Raw genomic sequence first — 23390 nt, 5'->3', positions numbered from 1 at the left:
GGAGAAATTTTTAATTGACCCATAATAATCATAGATATTTATGGGGCACAGTGCAATTTTTCAGTATATGAATATTAATATAATGTGTAATGATCAAATAAAGATAATTAGCATATCCATCATCTCACATTTGTCATTAGTTCATGTTGGGGGCATTCAAATTCTCTCTTTTAGCTACTCTGATATATACCATATGTTACTATTAACCATATGGGACACAATGGTGGTGCAGTGGTAAAATTTTTCAAGACACTTTTCAAGACAATTCCACATGGGGAGGTTCCCAGCTCAGGTCTTGAGTCCTCCCTGAGTATGCCAGACACACTCTTGGCCATGACAGAGGACTGGGCGAAGGCTGGGGATGGAGTATGGCTTCAGAACCCTGTTGGGGTTGGTCCCTTTCTCTTTCTAAGAAAATAAATAAATTAACTTTGAAAAGCTATTGTTAACTATGGTTGCCCTGCTGTAGTATACAATGCAGAACTTGTTCCTCTTACTCACTGTAATTTTGTATCTGTTAACCAGCATCCCTCTATCCCCCATCCCCTCTCTCCTTCCCATACTCAGGTAATGACCATTCTGCTCTCCTTCCGTGAAGTCACTTTTCATTTGTCTTGTTTTTGAGAAGTTTTTGCTATAGGGTGCGTGCGCTTGCCAGACAGACAGAAAGAGACAGAGACAGAAAGCGAGAAATCACCCCCCAGGGGGAATGGTCACGCCGCAATCCCTTCTCCTCCATTCTCCTCTCGGGATCTTGGGCACGCACACACACGCACCCGGCGTGAGTTTTAAGCCACCTGGTCCGGGACGTGAACCGCAGTCGACTACAGGGGAGTCCAGCGACATAGCCATTACACTAACTGCTGGTTCCCCCAAATGGCACTTTTGACAGTTGTTGGCTACCAGAGCTTTTCCTGCAAGGAGCCATTGCCAGCGTGAGTGGCCTTGGTCCCTGAAAGGGCTCGTGAAGGGGTGCGAAGGCTTTGGGGGCACTTTCTCCTCACACTGGAGAGCTTGGTTGTGGGGCTGTCTAGTGGGAGTGGTGCTGTGGGAAACATTTTCTTACAGAACACTCCCGGTTTTTAACTTTTGATATTATAATAAATAAAGGATAAAGTGGTTGCTAAAACTTAGAAAGATTACTTGTAAATACACAAGTAACATAGAACTCCATTTATCTGGGGCCAGCCCAGGTCGCCTAGTGGTTACGGGAGCTGGATCCCGCAGCTCAAATCCTGGCCTTGATGGCTTGAAAACACACTGGGATGTGTGCATGCGGGCCCCAAATCCTGACAGGATGAAGAAATGGTGAAGAAGAGATTTTTGGCATGATCATGCCCCATTGGGAATGATTTATTCCTTTCCCTTTCTCTCTTTGATGAACACATGCACATTCTGGAAATAAAAAACAGAAGTCATTCTATAAAAGTGGCATGTTCTAATCCATGTTATTACAAGATAGGCTTTCTGCCCTACTTTCCAACACGAACATGAGGAAAGATTATTCTTTTTTTTTGTTTTTTGGAGAGTTTTTTGCTATAGGGCACGTGTGCTTGCCAGAAAGACAGAGAGAGACAGAGAGACAGAAAGTGAGAAATCACCGCTTGGGGGGATGGCCACACCGCAATCCCTACTCCTTCATTCTCCTCTCGGGACCTTGGGCACGCACGCACACATGCCCGGCGTGAGTTTAAGCCACCAGGTCCAAGACTCGAACCATGATTGACTACATGGGAGTCCAGCGACATAGCCATTATGCTAACTGCTGGTCCTGAGGAAAGATTATTCTGTAGAGCACTCTATTAAATAAAAATGAATTTATTCAAATAATATATGAAACATATGATATATTCTAACATATATAGTAACATATATTACATATGTTCTAATATGTATAATATGATACATAATACAAAGTTTTATTATGAACACTCATGAAATCACCATTCAATTATTTCTTTTTAATTTAGGAGAAATTTTTAATTGACCCATAATAATCATAGATATTTATGGGGCACAGTGCAATTTTTCAGTATATGAATATTAATATAATGTGTAATGATCAAATAAAGATAATTAGCATATCCATCATCTCACATTTGTCATTAGTTCATGTTGGGGGCATTCAAATTCTCTCTTTTAGCTACTCTGATATATACCATATGTTACTATTAACCATATGGGACACAATGGTGGTGCAGTGGTAAAATTTTTCAAGACACTTTTCAAGACAATTCCACATGGGGAGGTTCCCAGCTCAGGTCTTGAGTCCTCCCTGAGTATGCCAGACACACTCTTGGCCATGACAGAGGACTGGGCGAAGGCTGGGGATGGAGTATGGCTTCAGAACCCTGTTGGGGTTGGTCCCTTTCTCTTTCTAAGAAAATAAATAAATTAACTTTGAAAAGCTATTGTTAACTATGGTTGCCCTGCTGTAGTATACAATGCAGAACTTGTTCCTCTTACTCACTGTAATTTTGTATCTGTTAACCAGCATCCCTCTATCCCCCATCCCCTCTCTCCTTCCCATACTCAGGTAATGACCATTCTGCTCTCCTTCCGTGAAGTCACTTTTCATTTGTCTTGTTTTATTTTTACGAATGAATGAGAACATGCAATATTCCTCTTTTTGTATCTGGCTTATTGTCCTCCAGGCTTGTCCATGTTGCCTCAAATGGCATAATTTTATTTTTTTCCTTCCCCCTAGAGGCAGTGTGCTCTTGTTGCAGGGTGGGTGGAAAAGAACACACACACACACCCCCCATGGGGTATGGTCATGCCACTATCCTTTTTCCTCCATTTCTCCACCCTGTCAGGATTTGGGACATGCATGCACACATGATCAGTGTGTTTTGGAAGCTGTAGGTGCCAGGATTCGAGCCACAGTTAGTCACGTGGGATCCAGCTTTTATTTTCTTAATTTCCAGAGAATGCATGTGCCAAAGAGAGAGAGGGACAAAACATCCCCTGGCCACCCTCAACCCCTACAAGGGGGAATGGTCAGGCTGCAACCCCTTCTCAGTTTCTCCATCCTGACGGGATTTGGGGCACTCACACACACACACACTGGCATGCTTTTCTAGTCACAGGGGCTTAGATTTTGAACAGGTGTCAGCCATGTGGGATTGGACTCCCTTAACCTCTATGCTATGGAATTGACTTGAGCGATCTGGCTTTTCTGTGCACAGTGCTTAACTACTGTGCTATAGGGCCACTCCAGAACTTCATTCTTTTAAGTGATTGAATAGTGTATGTATGTTGATACATATAAGCACATATGTATGTACATATATATGTACATGCATATGTAGGTCAGATTTTCTTTATCCTTTCATCTACTGATGAACACTTATGTCAGTTCCACACCTTGGCCATCATGAATGAATACTGCAGTGCAGCTATCTCTGTAACATACTGATTTCTTTCCCTTTGGGTATATGCCCAGTAGCCACCACTCAACTTACCCAGAATATTTTAATACATAGCATCTTCTCGACCTTTCTCTGTACTGTCCATGACTGCTCCAAAATTACTATCCTAAGTTTCGTGTTATCTATCTTACTGTCTTTTGTTTTCTTCTTCAGTTTTTTGCTATGGAGTGTGTGTGCTCGCCTAGGAGACTGAGAGAGAGGAAAAATGAGAAATCGCCATTCAGGGGAGGTAGCCATCCTGCAGTCCCTTCTCCATTCTCTTCTTGGAATTTTGGGTATGCATGCAAACATGTCTGATATGTTTTTGAAGCCTTTGGGTCCAGGACTCGAACTGTGCAGTTGGCTATGTGGAATCCAACACCTTAACAATCTTACTACCTACGGCCCCCTCTACTGTCTTTTGCTTTGTTTTGTTTTTAAATTATTTTAGAGAATTATTTTATTTAAATTTATTTATCTATTTATTTATTTTCTAAAAATTTGACCAGAGATGGACAGAGCAAGAGAGAGACAAGAAGAAAGTAAGAAAGCAAGTCGTCAGGGCCAGGACTCAAACTGTAATCAGCCATGTGGGAGTCCAACGTCCTTAAACACCACACCATCTGCCGGCCCCTCTACTGTTTTTTAATAACAGTTTTATCACATAGGTACATATTTATAAACAATATATAATTTAGTTTTTATGATCTGTTTTTAATCTTTTAAACAAACATATAATATTAACTGTGGCTTTATGTCACATGCTTCTTTCATTCGAATGTTTCTTAGTCATCCATGTGGTTTCATATACCTAATAAAATGAATATTCTCAGTGTTTGTGTGGTCCACAATTTATTTTTCCATTCTCCCAATCATCCCAATTTCAAAATCATCACACTGAAGGCAAATAGAATTTTCTCCACTAGCTGTTTGCCTCCTCGTGTCAGCCCTGGCCAACACAGAGCTATCTTTCACTTTTTCATATTTCCAATGTAATCTGTTAGAACTTATTTTATTATTGTTCTAATGAAACATTTTTGTGATTAGAGACATGCAAGTTTATAATATTTATTAGTCATTAATATTTATTCTTTTTATGGGGGCCGGCAGGTGGTGGACTCTCACATGGCCGACCATGGTTCAAGTCTGGTGACTTGTTGTCTCACTGCCCCCCCTCCACTCTGTCCCTCTCTAGTCAAGTTAAAATAATAAATAAGGGGAACCAGCAGTTAGCATAATGGCTATGTCGCTGGACTCCCACGTAGTCGACCGTGGTTCGTGTCCTGGACCCGGTGGCTTAAAACTCACGCCGGGTGCGTGTGTGTGCATGCCCAAGATCCCGAGAGGAGAATGGAGGAGAAGGGATTGCAGTGTGACCATCCCCCCTGGGGGGTGATTTCTCGCTTTCTGTCTCTCTGTCTCTGTCTGTCTGGCGAGCGCACACGCCCTATAGCAAAAACCTCTCAAAAAAAAGAAAAAAAAAGAAAAAAAAGAAAAAATAATAAATAAGTAAATAAGTAAAGTTAAGTAAAAACTAATTCTTTAAAAATATTTATTCTTTTATGAATTGCCCATTTCCTTTTGATGGCCTCAATTTTTTCCCAATAATTATTTATTTAATTTTTAAATTGTTAGTATTATTTTTAAAAATGTGCTATAGGGCATACGTGTTCACCAGAGAGAGACAGAGAGAGAGAAGGGGAAGGAAAGTGAGAAAGCAAGCCGCTAGGCCCAGGTCTTGATCACAGTCAGCCATGTGGAAGTCAAACACCTTTACCACCAAGCAACCTACTGGCCCTGATGCTCTCAGTGTTCAAGTATGTACGTATATCACTTGTTTGTTACTCCTTTATGCTCAGGTCTCTTAACTTGCATACGTTTCTTTGTATCATTTTAATTTTTATTAAAACTGTTAACTCTTTGTAGTCCTCAATAAGTTTTCCCTTTCTGTAAATTCATCTTCCTTTTGTTTTATATTTTGTTTGTTTTTTAGAGAGACAAGGTCTCTATATTTCTCAGGCCAGCTTTGAACTTGTGGTCCTTCTACCTTGGTTTCCGAAGTAGCTGGGATTACAAGCATGCACTGCCATGCATAACTCAAAAATGATCCATTATTATATGTGTGCTTTAAAAATCATATTGATGTTTTACATTTCTTGTTCCTTCAGTGTTTAAAATTCTAGTTTCTTATTGTCAGGTATGCTTTTATTTTTCATTTTTAGTTCATTCAATTTCTTTTATGTCAAGCAGAATGAGAAGATAAATGGGTTTAGCTTTAAGAATGACTCATGCCTTTAATAAGGAGATGAGATTCTTATCATTTCTCTGGTTAGCCCTGGTAAGACTCTTCTCAGTCCCCAAGGTAGACCATTCATTTTTCCAAACTCTAAAGTTAATCAGTTAGATAACCTACTTGATCCACAAATAAATCTACAGAGTAACATTTATTGTAACATGAATAAAATAGCATTCTCACCATCACCATCATTATTAGCATCATTATATTCAAACAATATCCACATCTAATAGGTATCAGAATCAAATAGATGAAGGACTTTGAAGCAAGTTATATAGTAATATTTGAGAGTCTCTTTTTCTAATAATCTTTTGCAAATAATGAACTGTCATTTGGAAAGAAGTTCCTAAATTGAACAAAAATTGACGAATGTTGCATGCACTTGCTAGAGAGACAAAGTGACAGAGAGAAGGCACCCTCAACGGGGCGCGGTCATGCTGCAATCTGTTCTCTTCCATTTCTCCACTGTCAGGATTTTCGGCATGTACACACACATCCACATATTGTTCAAACTGCTGCAGCCTGGAGTCAAACCATGGTCAGCCTTGTGGGATCCGGATCTCTTAACTCCTAGGCTATGAGGTTGACTCCCCTTATCTCTCTCTTTTGGGGGGAGGGAACAGAAGGGTTAGAACTAGGCACCTGCATCTGTTTTTTTTTTTTTTTGGAGAGGTTTTTGCTATAGGGCGCATACGCTCGCCAGACAGACAGAGAGAGATAGAGAGATAGAAAGCGAGAAATCATCCCCAGGGGGGATGACCATGCCGCAATCCTTTCTCCTCCATTCTCCTCCTGGGATCTTGGGCACGCACGCACACGCGCCTGGCATGAGTTTTAAGCCACTGGGTCCGGGACACGAACCACGGCCAACTACATAGGAGTCCAGCAACATAGCCATTACACCAACTGCTGGTCCCAAGGCACACCAGGACTTAATCAGAGGATGTCTGACCTAATGAGCTTATTATCACACCCAGTAGCCCTACCCTGGGATACCAAGAAGGGATTATGTGTTCATTTAACACCTTTCCAATACAATCAGGACTCAACACATGAATTCTGGAGGGACATCCACACTACAGCAGGGCCCCAGTGCAGTGGGAGATGAGTGTTACGCTAATAGGGGAATGGAGCTCATTCTGATTATTTTATTTTAGCATCCAGTACAAGAAATGGCACAGCAATGGTGGGCAGTGCTGGGAACCAAAATAACTCTTCAATTATTCCTTCTTAACAGTCCTAGATGTCTTGAATTTACAGTTTACCTAGCCTGGATCCATGGATCATTAGCTAGGGAAACACTTATAATCAAAGGATCAAAGTTTACGCAGATATGCATACATGCCTTTTACTTCTCGGGAGAAAGTCCATAGTTTTCAACCCTTTCAGATGGTCAGAAGAAGGTTGAGAAACAGCAAATTTATTCAGTCCTTTCTTACAGATGGGAAAGCTGGGGCACAGAGAGGTAATGGGCCCTCCGCAGGTACACAGGGTAAATCACAGGGAAAATCACTGTCTCCTTGTATCCTGTCCAGTCATCGTTTCTCACTGCCTCTCCCTGACACATGGGGGCTTGACAGCATTGTCTCCTTAATTTTCTTTTGTTCGTAGTCCAGTTCATCGTATTTAACCTTGGACTGGTTTGGTGGCACAGCAGTGCTACTCAAGCCATGCTGGATCCAGAGGGAAGATTATGAGTTTGGTTCCCTAGATGGCCTGTAGACAGCTAGCATGGGAGCCCATAAACTTGGCTGGCTGAGAAGGCTGCAGAGGAGGGGGCTGGCAGGAATCGTGGCATGAGACTCTACTGAGGGTGCTTCTCTCTCAAGAAGAAATATATAGCTAAACATTTTTCATCTTAATAAAAGAAAAAGCATCTACCTATTCATTTCAGAAGAACCAAAGCTGATTCTGGAAACTGATAATGTTCAGATCAAGAAGCTCAGGGGTAAAAAACAAGAATATACATGTGATTTTAAAGGGAAGAAAGAGTGGCCAACAGTAGCACAGTGGTAAAGCACAATACTCTGTGAGCTTCCCCACATGGGTAGGTCCTGGTTCTTGTATGGAAGCCTCCCTGAATTTGCTGGGCCTACACATGTCCATGAGCCGAGCCCACCTGAAGCTGGGGTGAATTGTGGCATTAAAACTCTGCTGGGGTTGTTGTCGCTCTGCCTCTATCATGGAAAGGAAACAATAAATAAAAGGAAAGAAGTTTTTATATAATGAATCAGTGTATTAATTTCCTAATACTGCTGTAAGCAATTACCATAACTCTAGTGTCTTAAAACAACAAAAAATTATTATCTTATAGTTCAGAGTGTAGATATCTAGAGTGGGCTCACAGGTCTGTGTTTCTTTGTCCTCTGCAGCTTCTAGAAGCTGCCGACATTCCACAGTCATGGACTCCTTCCTGCATCTTTAACATTAGCAGTTTAGCATCCTTTCACTCTCTGACCTCCTGCCTCTCTTGTAAGAACCCTGTGATTACATTAGATCCACCAAGATAATTCAGGATACTGTCTTCATCTCAAGGTCCTTATATCTGCAAAGCCCCTTTTGCCACGTAAGGCAGCATATTGGAAAGTTCCAGAGACTAATGTATTGACACTTCTGAGGGGGTATGATTCAGCCTACCGAAGCCAATGAATGACTTTCTAGATTAATTCATGACAATAAACGTTATGAAGGAGCAAGGATAGTGAGTGAGTTCTTCTTAAGTTCTTTAATAAAAGCTTGACCAGTTTCCATATGATTCTGATTGAGGAGTTCAAAATACATAGGAGATTACACTGGGTCATTGGGAAAGTCATGACACATTTTTGCATAGAAAAATCCATGACTTTTCAGATGACCCAATGTATATATATATATATGTGTACAAAAAGAAGAAAGCATGAAAAAGAATCGAGTACTTTTTAAAAAGTGTCTCACAGGTTATTGAGTACTTTTTAAAAAGTGTCTCACAGGTTATTGTTTTCTTTTCTTTTCTTTTTTTTTTTTTTTTGACTGAACCAGTTGTAAGCTCCTTTGGGTTCAGTGGAGACAGCTGGGCTTTCAGCCAGAGTAATTCTGTGTGAGCTTGTGGGAACGCCAGGCTTAGCCCTGGCATCACACAGGTGGCCTTTAATCTATGAACAGCTGGTAGGAGACAAATGATGCTATAAATGGAAATAATTTAATAAAAGGATTAGAGAAATTAGTTCAGAAAATGAACTGTGTTTGTTAAAGTATTTAGGTATCGACATTTTTAGTGGTGAGGCATGACATGTTGATATACCATGTGACTTGTGAGTGATCTTGCTAAATCTTACTAACCCTGGAATTCAGACATTTGAAAATAACTGTCTTTTCAATACAGGTGACATCGAATGATAAGTTGCCTCTATAGTGATGCCACTATCACTTATTTGCATCTGAGAATGTGTTTTGAACATGAGTGAGGGTGTGCTCACAACTGAGCATGGAAATACATACAAGTCTGAGTGTAATGTGAGTTGTGACAGAGAAAAACTTGAGAGTTAGAGTTTTAATAAAAAGGGATGTCAAAAACAAATAGGAAATCACCAGGCCTGATCCCAAAAAGCAGTGCCACCTAACTTCTTATCCGGGGAATATTAATAGTCAGTGTAGACTTAAACCCAGTTGATGTCCTTTAAGAGTTGTCGTGGGCCATCTTGAACTACTCAGGTATATGGCTGAAATGAGCTTGCCAACTGTGACAGTGTTGCTCCTCTTTGCAAAAGCCTTCAGTGATTTCTCTATGCCTACAGGTTATGGACACCACTGAGAGTGGCCTTCGAGGTCTCTCACAGTCTGGCCATTGTTCCAGTATTATCTCGCAATATGGTATGTTCTATGATCTTGCTAAATAGCTGTTCCCACCTCCTGTACCTTTCTGTACACTCCCATCTGGATGCCTTTGACTCATGTCAGTATCTTCCCAGATCACCTTGACTTTCTTTGAGTACACACTCAGCTCATCTTTAGAAGGTCAGAACAATGCCCCTCACCTCCTCCGTGGTTGCTTTCTGGATTCTGCATCTCCCTACCTTGTGGAAGTAAGGTCTTCCTTGCATCTTACAGCCAGTTACCTGTAAGTCACAGCCAGTTACACTGTGGACTATGAGCTTCACCCTGTTAATGGGTGTTTATGTCCCAGCCTAGCCTGGGGACTGCTTGAAGGGAGACCTATGTCTTCTTTATCATTAAGGCCCTCTAGTACTTGGCTTGATGCACAGTACATAACAGTGCTCAACAAACATTTGTGAAAGGAAGGAAGGGGTAAGGGAAGGAAAGAAGAGGGAGAACAGAAAGAAGGAATGAGAACAAATATAGGACCTTGAGTACTTGGGCCAGCTAGTGGTGTGGTGGTTAAGGCAACTGGACTCCACATGGCTGACTGCATGGTTCAAATCCCAGACATGGCAGCTTGAGAAACACACAGAGGGCATGTGCATACATGTCCAAAATCTCCAAAGGAGGGAGAAATGGAGAAGGGATTGTGTCATGGTATGACCATTCCAAAAGGGGGAGTGCTTCCTAGGAAAAAAAATCGTGTGTGCTCAAAGGATGGGCTATTCTTTGATTTCTGAGGGAGAGTTTCTGGCAGGCCAAGAGTTTTTAAGCAGCCTGGAAAGACAGAGTTGTTGGTCCAGTCCTCTCTGGCTGTGTTTTTGGAGGGTTCACTCTCCATGCAGGCGCCTTGTCCTTGCCTTTATCTGTCCAGTAACCGACGATGTCCTTACAAGGAGCTGAGCAGCAGTTGCCCTTCCAACCCTCTTGATTTTGACAGATGACAGAACCCAGGCAGGGCCACAGAGTGAAGAGTGAGGGGCAGAAACAGCCAGGGCTTAGGCAAAGCAAGTGGCCTCTGTGGCTGCATCCACCCTCTGTGCTGGGAGCAGAGTCCCGGATCAGGGACTCTTAGAAGGAGAATATCCCTGCAAGGATAAGGATTCCTCCTGCTTTAATGAGTTGTGAAAACTTCAAAAAAGAGAATTGATAAAAAAGGATAATAAAATAAATACATAACACCCCCCACAACTCTTTGAAAATGACAAAACATTGTATAAATGGGTTATAAGGTTAGTATCTTCTCGTATGAATAGGAAGTATGGGACCGAGGAGAAATGAGACTTGCTGAAGGTCACCCAGCTAAGCCTGTCTGGGACAAGCACTGTCTTCTGGAATCCAAAAAGTGGCTGAGGACTGCATGTCTTTGGACATTGTCTTGGACTGTGGGGAGTAATGGGGGTGGAGGCAGCTATTTCTGCCAGGGCAGTGCCCTTGTCCCAATATGGAGGTTCTCCCATGGGCTGTCTTCCTCCCTGGCTGCTGCTTGAGGATGAGTGGGTGCTGGGGGAGACCAGGAGCTCTGACACACTTGGCCTATCCCATCCATGTGACGGACAGGATAGCTGACTGAGGCCGACATCCACTCATGAAGTGTCAGACTCGGGGGTGGCTACTTTAGAAATGTTACTTCATTTAACCCCCAAATCATCCCAAGAGTGGTGGGATTTCAGAACTTCTTTGTAAGTTTATTCTTGCTTGAATTTTTAAAAATAATAAGAGTGTTTCACTCATAAGCAATTGATTGGGCCAGTCCTGTAGCCTAGTGGTTAAGGGAGCCCGATCCCACATGGCTTACCTTGGTTTGAATCCTGGTCCCAATGGCATGAAAAAAAAAACCATGGCTAGGGGCCAGTAGATGGTATAGTGGTTAAGGCACTAGACTCCCACAGGACTGACTGCAATTCACTTCCCAGCTCAGTGGTTTGAAAATTAGCACGCGCACATATGCTCAAAATCCTGAGAGGAAAATGGAAAATGGAGGAAAAGGGATTGTGACATGGCCATCCCCTTTGAGGGGTGATTTTCTCATTCTCTCTTTCTCTGTTTCTCTCTAGTGAGTGCATGTGCTCTATGGCGAACCTAAAAAGCAAAACAAAACAAAACAAAAACCAAACAAACAATAAACAGGTCTGGTGCATGTACTAGTGTACCCCAAATCCTGATAGGTTGGAGAAATGGAGGAGAAGGGGTTGTGGTGTGACCATGCCCCATTGGAGAGTGTTCCTCCTTCTCTCTCTTTTTCTCTGTCTCTGACTAGTGTGCGTGCCCTCAGACAATTAGAACAAAATAATAATGGTCATTATTCTAAAGGAGATCAAGATCTAATTTAGCTATTCCCATTTCACATAAGAAACAAAGGCTTAGAGAATTTGTTCAATGCCGTACAGCTAGTTAATAATGGAGTCAGGTGTTGAACCCAGCTCTGATGGACTCAGGTTTGACCTTCCATAATACCCATCCCACCACCACCGAGGAGATAGGGAACAAGGGGACCGGCTTTTTTTTTTGTTTAAACTTCTACTCCTGTCTACCTCGCACTTCCAGTATGCCTCACCAGGAGCAAAAGTCAGATTTTCTCTCATGTCTACATCCTTGTTCCTCGAAATTAAAGCATCAGCACCATCTAGGAGCTTTTTAGAAATTCAGATTCCCAGGTCTTACCCAGACCTGCGGATCTTAACAATATTGTTGGCGCTGTGTGCGCACTAAAGTTTGGAAAACCCACCTCGGCATCCTCCTCCAGGTCTAGCCTCATGACTAAGCCTTAGGTGACATGAGGGTGACAAGGGTAAGTCTCAACCCCAAGAGACCTGGATTAGGAGGTAACTCACAATGTATCCTGGGTTTCATCAGCTTATAAAACTTGGCTCTAAGTCCTAGCAAAATTGAAGAATGGGGTAGCAAACAGATTTGTGAGCCTGGGGGAAATATTTGGTGGTTCATGTTTGGAGCCCCTGTGAGTTCACTATGAGGAAAGAAAAATCCAAATTGATCCCATTTTCTTTTTATGAGTCATAATTTAAAGTTTATTATAGCAACGTGATTGTGGAGAATCTCAGGAGCTATATGATGGTGAGCTGTTGTCTGCTGATAGTAGAACTGACCGAAAGCTGATATGCGATTATGTAAATGATTACAAAGGTCTCTCTGTCATCCAACCTGGGGGGAAGTCTGAATTGCAGCATCTCAGGGTACCACTGCCTTCTCCTGTCAAAGCAGTCAGTGTTGACTTTGAAGCTATGGGGGCCAGTCCCTTGGAATTATTTTTAGGGACATAATAAGTTTATTACTCTAGCTATAGTTCTTGGCAGATAGATTATTGCATAATCAGATCCTGTTGGAAGTGGATAAAATCAGCTCATGGGAACCTAGAGGTAAGCACCTGGCCAGATGGACTCCTTCCTTTGAGCCACGCTAGGAAAACCTGCCCTACTAAAAACCTCACAGGCAGTGTGGACCATGGGCAGAGCAATGCAAGGGGTGCAGTCTGGTGCAGACAGTAATGGGGCATTGTCTGCTAACAAAACGGCCTAAAAGTCAGTTCATTTTTTCCTATCTCCATGCACTAGCAATTCTAAGTACTGTTGTGGATAAAATACTCCTCTCTCCCCCAGATCTACCATGGTCTAAGTTCTAAATAATGGCTGTTGAGTAAATCTCAGGTTAGCGCATTTTAAGCTTATCCTTTGGGGCTGGCAGGTGGCATGGTGGTTAAGGTGCTGGACTTCCACGTGACTGGCTGTGGTTTGAGTCTTGAACCTGGCAGCTTGCTTTCTTCTCTCTCTGGTCAAAATTTAAAAAAATGATAATAACAAACGGAAATGAATAAATCATTCTTTAAAAACATCTTATCTATCCTTTAATAAATGTTGTGTTCTACCTGGAAGTTAATTCGGAGGACTCACAGTTGTATAATCAGCCCCTAACACATGTGGACTCAGCTACATGTGTTTGGAGAATTAAATTCTTAAGGTTCAGACTTGTTCAAGCTTGCGTTGACCATGTCCTATGTCTCCAGCTGTTGTAATACTGTGGATTCCAGCATTTTATGTGATATTACATAGTCCAGCCACACCACACTCTTCTCCAGTCTCCTCTAGGGATTTTGGGTATGCATGCACACATACCTGGTATAATTCTCAAGCCACCAGGTCCAGGACTCAAACTGCGGTTGGCCATGTGGGAATCTAGTGCCTTAACTTCTATGTCACCTGCTGGCTCTTACTCCTGATTTTTAACTATACTGGAAATGCATAGTGATTATACAGATGACTAAGAAGAATTTGTGTTCTACTAGGTGATGACTTGGAGTTCTTAAGTGTACTTAATTTTTTTTTTTTTTGAGAGAGATTTTTGTTGTAGGGTATGTGCACTCACCAGAGAGACATAGAGAGACAGAGAGACAGAAAGCGAGAAATCAAACCCCCCCCCCAGGGGGATGGTCACCCCATGATCCCTTCTCCTCCATTCTCCTCTCGGGATTTTGGGCATGTATGCACACGTGCCCCGAGTGCTTTAAGCTGCCAGATTTAGGACTCGAACTGCAGTAGACTATGTGGGAGTCCAGCAATGTAACTATTACTTCATCCACTGGTCCCTGCATTTAAAAGTTAAAACGGTGAAATAGAATGAGAACTGTGAGAATGTAATAGTTTTCTTTGGCAGGCACAGTTTTTGGGAATCTATGAAGTACGTACACATATATGAATACACATATGACAACATCCTAGAATAGTCTAAAAATACCAACTTGGGTGTCAGATATTAGAGCAGTCTCAGTATATAGAGTTGTTCTCTGATGGGCATTCCTGGAATGGCCAGGCATGGAGTTACAAGTGACAAGTTCTGAGGGATGGTCAGCATATTTGGGCTTGCTTCTAACTGTCCCCTCTCCAGGCCATGTTTTTGCCTTGGGTTTGTATTCCTAGTCTAGGTCCTGATAACCCCAGGACCATTTTTTTTCCCATTTTTTTTTCTTTCCCAGTCTAAGACATCAAATTTGCAAATGACTCTAAGTTTAGCATACCATTATAAAAGGTGACAGAATCAAAAGGCAAAATAGTCTTGGTAGTTTGGAAGGCTACCTTGAAAGCAACCAGGCAGGAACAAAGGTGAATTCTCCATGCTAATAAGTTCAGTGTCATGAGGAAACTTTGGAGGGTGGTAGACACGTTCATTATTTTGACTGTGATCATGGTAGCTGCATGTGTCAGAACTCATCAAAGGGTACAGCTTAAATGTCTGAAATTTATTGTATGTCAATTCTCCTTCCATAAAGCTGTTTTAAAAAATGCAATGTCATATGGAAAAACAGAGGGAAACTCTGAAACTACAGGACCTTTGAGAAAACTCAGAGGTTCTAGTGACTATAATTGGACCTTAAATTTATGTGAATTTTTGCTAAAGAAACTAATGGAAAAAATTGATGTTAAGATCCAGGAAGTGCGGGCTGGCAGATGGCATGGTAGATGGGTCGCTGGACTCCCACATGGCCAACCTCAGGTCGAGGCCTGGGCAATCAAAAGGCAAAATAGTCTTGGTAGTTTGGAAGGCTACCTTGAAAGCAACCAGGCAGGAACAAAGGTGAATTCTCCATGCTAATAAGTTCAGTGTCATGAGGAAACTTTGGAGGGTGGTAGACACGTTCATTATTTTGACTGTGATCATGGTAGCTGCATGTGTCAGAACTCATCAAAGGGTACAGCTTAAATGTCTGAAATTTATTGTATGTCAATTCTCCTTCCATAAAGCTGTTTTAAAAAATGCAATGTCATATGGAAAAACAGAGGGAAACTCTGAAACTACAGGACCTTTGAGAAAACTCAGAGGTTCTAGTGACTATAATTGGACCTTAAATTTATGTGAATTTTTGCTAAAGAAACTAATGGAAAAAATTGATGTTAAGATCCAGGAAGTGCGGGCTGGCAGATGGCATGGTAGATGGGTCGCTGGACTCCCACATGGCCAACCTCAGGTCGAGGCCTGGGCCTGGCAGCTTGCTTTCTCACTTTCCTCCTCTATCTCACATTTTCCTTCTCTCACTCACATTTTCCTTCTTGCTCTCTCATGAGCATTTTTCCCCACAGCAAATTAAAAAATAATAGTAAATAAAATTAAATAAGTACTTCTTTAAAAAAAATATCCAGGAAGTATAAATAGCACAACTGTCTATAGTATTCTGTCTTGGGCACCAGAATTCTAGTGTTGCCATTTAGGTATCACTTTTGAGTGGCCACAAGACAAGATTTTGAGCCTTTGGGGTTTAATTCACTTGGATTTTTCAGCAATCCAGTCCCTGCTAATTAAATTCCCGACAGAGAATACAAGCCTGACTTGGGACGGATGTGAGAAACTCATCGCTCCTTATCTCCAGGGGTTTGGAGAGTCCACTAAATGGTTGAGGCCCCATGTGAGCCCATGCCTTCTATTCTGTTGGGACACTCATGACAAATGACCTCAATAGCAGTACATCCTCTGTGGCTTAGTTATTATGGACTGTGGATTCTGTGCTATTCTAAGTATGCGAGTGTAATTCTACTCCTCCTCTCACTAGGGAAGCTTAAGAGGACAGGAGTGTATGAGTAAGGAAGCCATCGTTACGGGGATGACCTGGAATCTGCTCTAAATTAGAAATAAGCACTGACCTTCCACAGTCTCAATTACTTTATGATTATTAATAAATTACTAGCAATGTGCCTCACAGCAGATGGGGCCATAGGGTGTGCTGAGTTGGCCAGCCAGAGGCTGAAAACTGCCTGGACTCTGAGAAGGTCAGCACCTGGTTTAATGCAGTAGCCCAGGCAGTGCTCAGCTAGGTCTGCTCCTGTCTTTCCCTTTCTGGATGCCACAGTGGGACCATGGGACCTGGCCTTTGAACTGGTCCTGGAGCCTGACCTGTTAGCACCAATGCTAGTTCTTGCTTGATCCTTTCTATACCCTTCTATACACTCCTGTAGGGACCTGCTACAGTTACACTGGAGGGCCCCAGAGTGATGTAAGAATTCCAGAATCCAGGTTGTATTAGGAAGTGTTAAAGGAGATGGAAGTAGGTTAGAGAGGAAATGAGGGGGACGTATGCCAGTGGTCTTCTAATTCTTGGAGGATTGACTTGGGTGGGTTGTTCCACTGAGCAAGGATTGAAGAGCCAAATTAGGGTTCGTGAGTAAGTTTTCTGGGGAGGCAAATTCCAGCTTTACACAGGAGGGTATCTGTGGCAGTTAGGGCTGGCCAACAAGAGTAAACTGCACTTAGAAGCAGACAGCTTTTTCACTGTGGGAGTTAGAAAATTCATGGTCAGGAATGAACACACAGGACTTCTGTACTTGAATGTTCTGTTGAAATTTCTTCCTCCAGGCTCTATAAGTCTGTGCTTCTAAAAGCCCCTGTTTAGGATCAGCTGGTGACATGCTGGTTAAGGTGGCTGGATCCTACATGGCCAACAGCACAGTTCGAGTCTCGGATGTGTGTGTGTGTGTGTGTGTGCACCCAAAATCCCAAGAGGAGAATGGAAGAAAAGGGCTTGCTGTGTGGCCATTCCCCTGTATGGGGACCTTCTTACTTTCTCTCTCTTTCTTTTTATCTCTGGAGAAGTGCACCTGGCCTATAGCAAAAGAAAAAAAAAATACTGTTTTCTTATGTTTTCGAAATCCTTGTTTAGACTGTCAACTCTATTTATTTATCCACATGCTCCCAGGGAGCTCAGCACCTCCCTCCATGTTACTGAATTTGTTTTCACCACCCGTTAGCTTTAGTGGCTAATGTTACTGAATTTGTTTTCACCACCCGTTAGTTTTTGTTGCTGGGATTTCTCTTCCCCACGGTGCAGGAACATACAGTTGGGGCCCCAACATATTGTGCATCACGCCAGATTTTGCTCACTCTGTACGCCCAGTTTTGCCTTGAGATACATTTCCTATGTCATCCGTGCTCCTCTGTGTTTGAATGACGGGTTTGACATGGACACACGTGGCTCTCTAGTGGAATACCAGTTAAGGAGCCTCATCTTCCTAGAGCTCTATCCCTCATCTGTTGAATGGGCATGGATTATTTCTCCTCATCACTTCCACCTCTCTGAGCTGGGAGAAAACGTCAGCTGACATCAGTGACATCAGTAACCTTGTGATTCTTAAGCAAAACACAAGGAATAGTGACATTACCAGAGTGGGGGGAGGGTCCTCATTTTGTGTATCAAACAATAACCTTTCTTGTTCCATCACAGTGTAAGTAGCTATGATTTGTTATTCTTTTGGGAAGTGGACATTACATTTCCGTAGTAAGAAGGATGCTCTACATAAAATGTCCCCTCCCACGACATGGTGTCAATGACCCATAGCTTTTGGCCAGGGATCCATGAGGGATTATGACCCATTCTCTCAGCCTAACGGTCTTCCCAGGCTCCTCAGATGCCTTCTCCAGTCGTCCCAGAAATGCCCCATGCTCCCATCATAGTGCTCATCACACTGCATGGTGAACGCTAGTTCCATGATTCTCTGGGCCATGAAATCACACTTGCTGAACTGAATTGAAAGACATCCAGGCAGGAAGCAATCGTGCCTCTTATGCTGGGGTCACTTTCAAATATCTGCTAACGGATTAGTTATCACTGGAAGGAACCTTTGGAAACCTGCATCCTGACTTTTGAAAAGCAGGGAGGGCCAGATGGTGGTAGAGTACTAACACAATGTTCTGTAGTGCTGCGCTCACCTGGGAATGTCCCGAGTTCACATCCTGAGACCTCTCTGCACATGCCAGGTGTGCATGTATGTGTGTGTGTGATTTGTGTTGGTTGAAGCTAGGAGCGGATTGCAGGGTAAGGACCCTATTGGAGGCGGTGTGCTCTCTTTCTCTCAGAAGAAATAGATAAATTGCAATAAAAAGTGAGGATCTGATGCTTAGAAGGGCAAGGGCTGGCCCACAGAGATCTCCCAACAGCGGAGGTGGTGCCCTTACCACTGTGCCCTGGTCATGTGTTCTCCCTCCCTCTGCAGCCTCGTGAACTTCGTGTGCCACACCTGCTTCAAGAGGCAGGAGAAGCTCCATCGCTGTGGGCAGTGCAAGTTCGCCCACTACTGCGACCGCACCTGCCAGAAGGATGCCTGGCTGAACCACAAGAATGAGTGTTCGGCCATCAAGAGATATGGGAAGGTGCCCAATGAGAACATCAGGTCAGAGCTGGGCCCCAGGTGGTGCTTGGGGTCCCCTTTGCACCCCATGTTGGGCAGGGATGGTGGTGGTGACAGCATTCCCAGGGCTGAAGGGGCCAGGTTGAGAGCAAATCAGGAGGGAGCCTCAGAGAGACAGGCTGTGGCCACTTCTGTCCACTCCCTTCAGGTCTAAGAAGGAGAACTGGTGTCGGCAGCAGCGATTCCAGTGTGAGCTGCTGGCTGGAGCTGGCCTGTAGACTCCTCCCGTGTGGCTCCCTGATGTTTAAAAACTGATCTGCCAAGTTTAAAAATTGGAAATTTTACAATTTTTTTAAAAAACACAGTGATAACACTTGGCACTAAATATAACATTCAAAGTAGTTTTTTTTTTTTTTTTTTGAGAGTTTTTTGCTATAGGGTGTGTGCGCTTGCCAGACAGACAGAGACAGAGAGACAGAAAGCGAGAAATCACCCGCCAGAGGGGATGGTCACGCCGCAATCCCTTCTCCTCCATTCTCCTCTCGGGATCTTGGGCACGCACGCACATGGGCCCGGCGTGAGTTTTAAGCCACCGGGTCCAGGACGCGAACCGCGGTCGACTACGTGGGAGTCCAGCGACATAGCCATTACGCTAACTGCTGGTTCCCTGAAATTTTACATTTTAAAAGTTAGGGTGGAGGCCAGCAGGTGATGTGGTGGTTAGGGCACTGGGCTCCCACATGGCCGACCATGATTTGAGTCCGAGAAGCAGTGGCTTGAAATCATGCCGAGTGCATGTGCGTGCATGCCTAAAATCCTGAGAGGAGCATGAAGGAGAAGGGACCGTGGGCATGACCATCCTGCCTGGCAGGTGATTTCTCACTTTCTCTCTCTTTCTCTCTGGTGAGTGCACATGCCCAGTGGCAAAAAGCTTAAAACAAATCAACAAACAAAAACAAAAACAAAAAAAAGGAAGGAAAGAAAAGAAAAAGAAAAACATGCTAGTTGCATGTATTTCCACTTCCAACATTCTGAGAGGAGAATGAGAGTGGAAGGATTGTAGGGTGGTCATGCCCCATGGGGGTGCTTTCTCACTCCTACCTTTGCCTCTCTTTCTCTCTCTTTCTTTTTCTTTCTCTCTGGCAAGTGCCTGTACTCTGCAGAAAATTAGAAAAGAAAGAAAGAAAAAAAAAAGAAATACAGAGCTTTCCAAGTCACCACAGCTTGCTGCTCCCTATGGTCGTGCCCCTCGTACCCAAAAGGGCTTTTGAGTTTGCAAATAACGGCCTTTGTGGTGTGACACTGGGTGACTGCTGATGCAGAGCTGAAATCTCTCACTGATAGAACCTCTATTCCCTGGGCTTTGGGACCACGTCTCAGTATTTAGGGGTGGCAGATCTCCTATACCCCTATCCTGAGTCTTACTCTGCCCAGTGCAGCCTTGCGCTCCAAGTGAGGACACCTCAGTTCCAGGAACCTGGGGTCTTCTGCAGGGCGTCTCTCCAGGAATAACTCTGGGACCCCAAAAGGAGGAGAAAGGGCCTGTGCTTTGCCAAGGGTCTGTCCTCTGAGACAGGGTCTGTCCTGGGCCACTGCTGCTCCCACACAGTCAGCAGGGGGCAGAGAGATGCCAAGCACCCCTGGCTTCATTTGGTGGGAATGAGCCACCTAGAAGTTAACAGGGAGGGCTCAGGAGGAAGTGTACTCCTCTGTCTCACACCCGACACCTTGTGTACTCTGGGCCTCCTCCTGTCCCACCCTGCCTCCCCCTGCTCCACAGAGCCCTCTGCCCTAGCCAGCCCAGGCCCTCCCTGCTTCTAGCATGACTTGCCCATGGCTGCTCCAGGCCATTGCTTGGCCTGTGTCCCCACCTTCATTGCCTTGTCCACTTGCTCGTTACTCAGCCATTAGGAATACTAGTCCACACATGCCACGAATGTCCACAACCTCGCTTTGCCCTTTACACACCTCTGCATGTACTCCAGAGAACATTGTCCCTAGGTTCAGGGAGAGCCAGCGATTTGCCCAGGGTCACACAGTAAGAAGTGGAGACAGGGTCAAAGCCAGGTCTTTAGATTCCCTTTCCATCACTCATCCCAGGAGGCCATACTGCCAGGTTAGACCCAGGTGGCTGTGTTCCTGGACCATACGTGACCTGGCTCCCGTCCACGCCACACCTTCATTTGGTCCCCACTTGCTCTCTGTGCCCTGCCCCTCAGCTGTCCCGCTCTTTCTCCACGGTGCTGGGCCAAGCTCATTCCTTTTTCAGGAACTTTGAACTTGCCACCCTCTCTCCTCTCTTTCTCTCTCTCCGGCCTCAGAGCTCTTTCCCGGCCTCAGAGCTGCCTCCTTTTGTCCATCCCAGTTCCAGCTCAAATGTACCTCCTCTGTGACCCTTCCCAGACACCTTAGCTTTTGTCCTCTAGCCACCGTCTGTCATACCATCCTTGCCTATTTTCTGTCTACCACTTAATGCTACCGCTACCTGAAATGATCTTCACTGTGTCTCCCCTACTATAGGAAGCATCAGGGTGGAGGCAGTTCCAGCTGTCTAGTTCAAAACTGAATTTGGGCCCAACATGGTGTCCGACATGCATCAGGCGCTACTAAGTGTTTGCTGAATGAGTGAATGAGTGAATGCCACGGGGCTTCCCTAACACTGCCCCTCTCCACAGGCTGGCGGCGCGCATCATGTGGCGAGTGGAGAGAGAGGGCACTGGGCTCACGGAGGGCTGCCTGGTCTCTGTGGATGACTTGCAGAACCACGTGGAACACTTCGGGGAGGAGGAGCAGAAGGAGCTGCGGGTGGATGTGGACACGTTCTTGCAGTACTGGCCACCCCAGAGCCAGCAGTTCAGCATGCAGTACATCTCCCACATCTTCGGAGTGGTACGCCGAGCTCCCTCCGCGCCCCTCCTTCTGCCCTCCCTACCCTTATCGTCCTCCCTCCCTCTTTTCCTGGGAGTGTGGGACTTCTCAGAGGTGGACAGCTCCAGGGAGGAAGCCTCATCTCTTCTGGAGAGAAACTTCTATTTCCATAAAGACCATGACTGGCCCAGGCAGTTGGAGACTCTGGAAAACACCTGTCCTCATGTCTGCCAGATGTAGCAGAAACGCTTCATGTCCCTTCAGCTCCGAGTCCAGGGACAGCCCTTAAACAACCCAATTAAAACAATCCAGAGATTCTGGAGTAGGATTCTTCATAAGGGGGAGTGATGGGAGCACTGGAATTGCCCAATAAGATTCCTGAAGTGGCCAGACCAGCTCTGGGAGAAGGACTGAGAGGGATAGAACTTCAAGAGAAGGACTGAGAGGGATAGAACTTCAAGAGAAGGACTGAGAGGGATAGAACTTCCCGCGAAGTCCTCTCGTCTCCTACTGTCCGTGTGACCTTGCCCATTACCTGTCATCCCTGCCCTATCTGAAATCGGCACCCCACAAATACATTTCTGTATTAATTACCTCTGAATGGCAGATTGATGATCTATACTCTATCTTTTAATGGTCAGAGAATGATGTGCTTGCCAGAGAGAAACGGAGAATGCAGGAGAGAGAAAAATCTTCCCCCAATGAGGCATGGTTACACCACAATCCCTTCTCCAGTTCTTCATCTGTCAGGATTTGGGGCACACATGTGCCAAGTGTTTTATTTATTTATTGTTTTAGAGATATTTTTGCTATAGGGCTCACGCACTCATCAGAGAGAGTGAGAAATCACCCCCTGGGGAAGATGGCCATGCCGCAATCCAGTCTCCAATCTCCTCTTGGGATTTTTGAGCATGCACGCACACATGCCTGCTACCGAGTCTAGGACTTGAACTGCTGTGGGCCATGTGGGAGTCCAGCGTTGTAACCACTATGCCACCTGCTGGTCCTTGCCAAGCATGTTTTTTAAGCCACAGAGGCTGGTGCTCAAACTACACTGTCAACCATGTGAGATTTTGCCCTCTTAACTACCAGGCCACAGGGCTGGCCCAGTGCATCTGCCCTATCTCAGTTTCCTCCTTTACACCTTGAAAACCAAGACTAGATCACTCTCCCCTCTCCATTCACTTTGGAATACTTCTGTTCCTCTCTACAGGTCTGCTGGGCAGGCTTGGTAGGGAACCTGGAGCAGGGGAGTGTGTGAGCCAGGGAGGGGGGCGTCAGGCTTTGTGGTGGGGGATCCAGGAGGTGGGTGAGGTGATTGGGAGGCTTGGGCCCCAGGCTGTGGGCTTAGCTGTCTTTCATCTGGTAAGACAGATGAAACGTGTTGAGGGTGAGCAGGCTGAGGTGATTGAATAGCAAGAGAATGATCATAACAACACTACTCTGTCACTCACCATGATGGGGAGGGAGAGAGAGAGAGAGACAGAGACAGGGAGATCAATTCATTTATTTTGAGGCATTGGCTCATGTGATTATGGAGGCTGGGTAAGTCCAAAATCTGCAGGATAGGCCAGCAGTGACCCAGAGCACAACAGCAGTTCAAATCCAAAGGCCCCTTGTTGGCAGCATTTCCTCTTACTCAGGGGAGGTCAGTCTTCATTCTGTTAAGGCCTAGAACTGATTAGGTGTGTCCTGCTCACATCATGGAGGACACTGACACATCCAATTTAAATATTAGTCTCATTCCAAAAACAACTTGACAGAGATTTGTAGAATAATGTTGGATCAAATATCTGGGCACTGTGGTCTAGCCAAGTTGGAACATAAAATTTTCTC

The 23390-nt window shown here is 44.4% G+C and overlaps 1 protein-coding gene across 2 annotated transcripts in view; it reads left to right on the top strand.

Annotated features, from left to right (window-relative positions):
- The window catches only part of SMYD1 (SET and MYND domain containing 1), a 46265-nt gene that overhangs the window by 1668 nt on the left and 21207 nt on the right, over positions 1-23390 (top strand). For both annotated transcript variants that reach the window (XM_006168362.2, XM_006168361.2), the window contains exons 2-3: positions 18552-18728; positions 21362-21575. In XM_006168362.2, coding sequence (XP_006168424.1) covers positions 18552-18728; positions 21362-21575 — 391 coding nt within the window. The remainder of the gene's footprint in view (positions 1-18551; positions 18729-21361; positions 21576-23390) is intronic.

Source organism: Tupaia chinensis, unplaced genomic scaffold, assembly GCF_000334495.1.
Source record: "Tupaia chinensis unplaced genomic scaffold, TupChi_1.0 Scaffold145741_1, whole genome shotgun sequence".
Taxonomy (NCBI): domain Eukaryota; kingdom Metazoa; phylum Chordata; class Mammalia; order Scandentia; family Tupaiidae; genus Tupaia; species Tupaia belangeri.
Note: the sequence above shows the minus strand (reverse complement) of the source record. Positions and strands in the feature narration are given on the sequence as shown.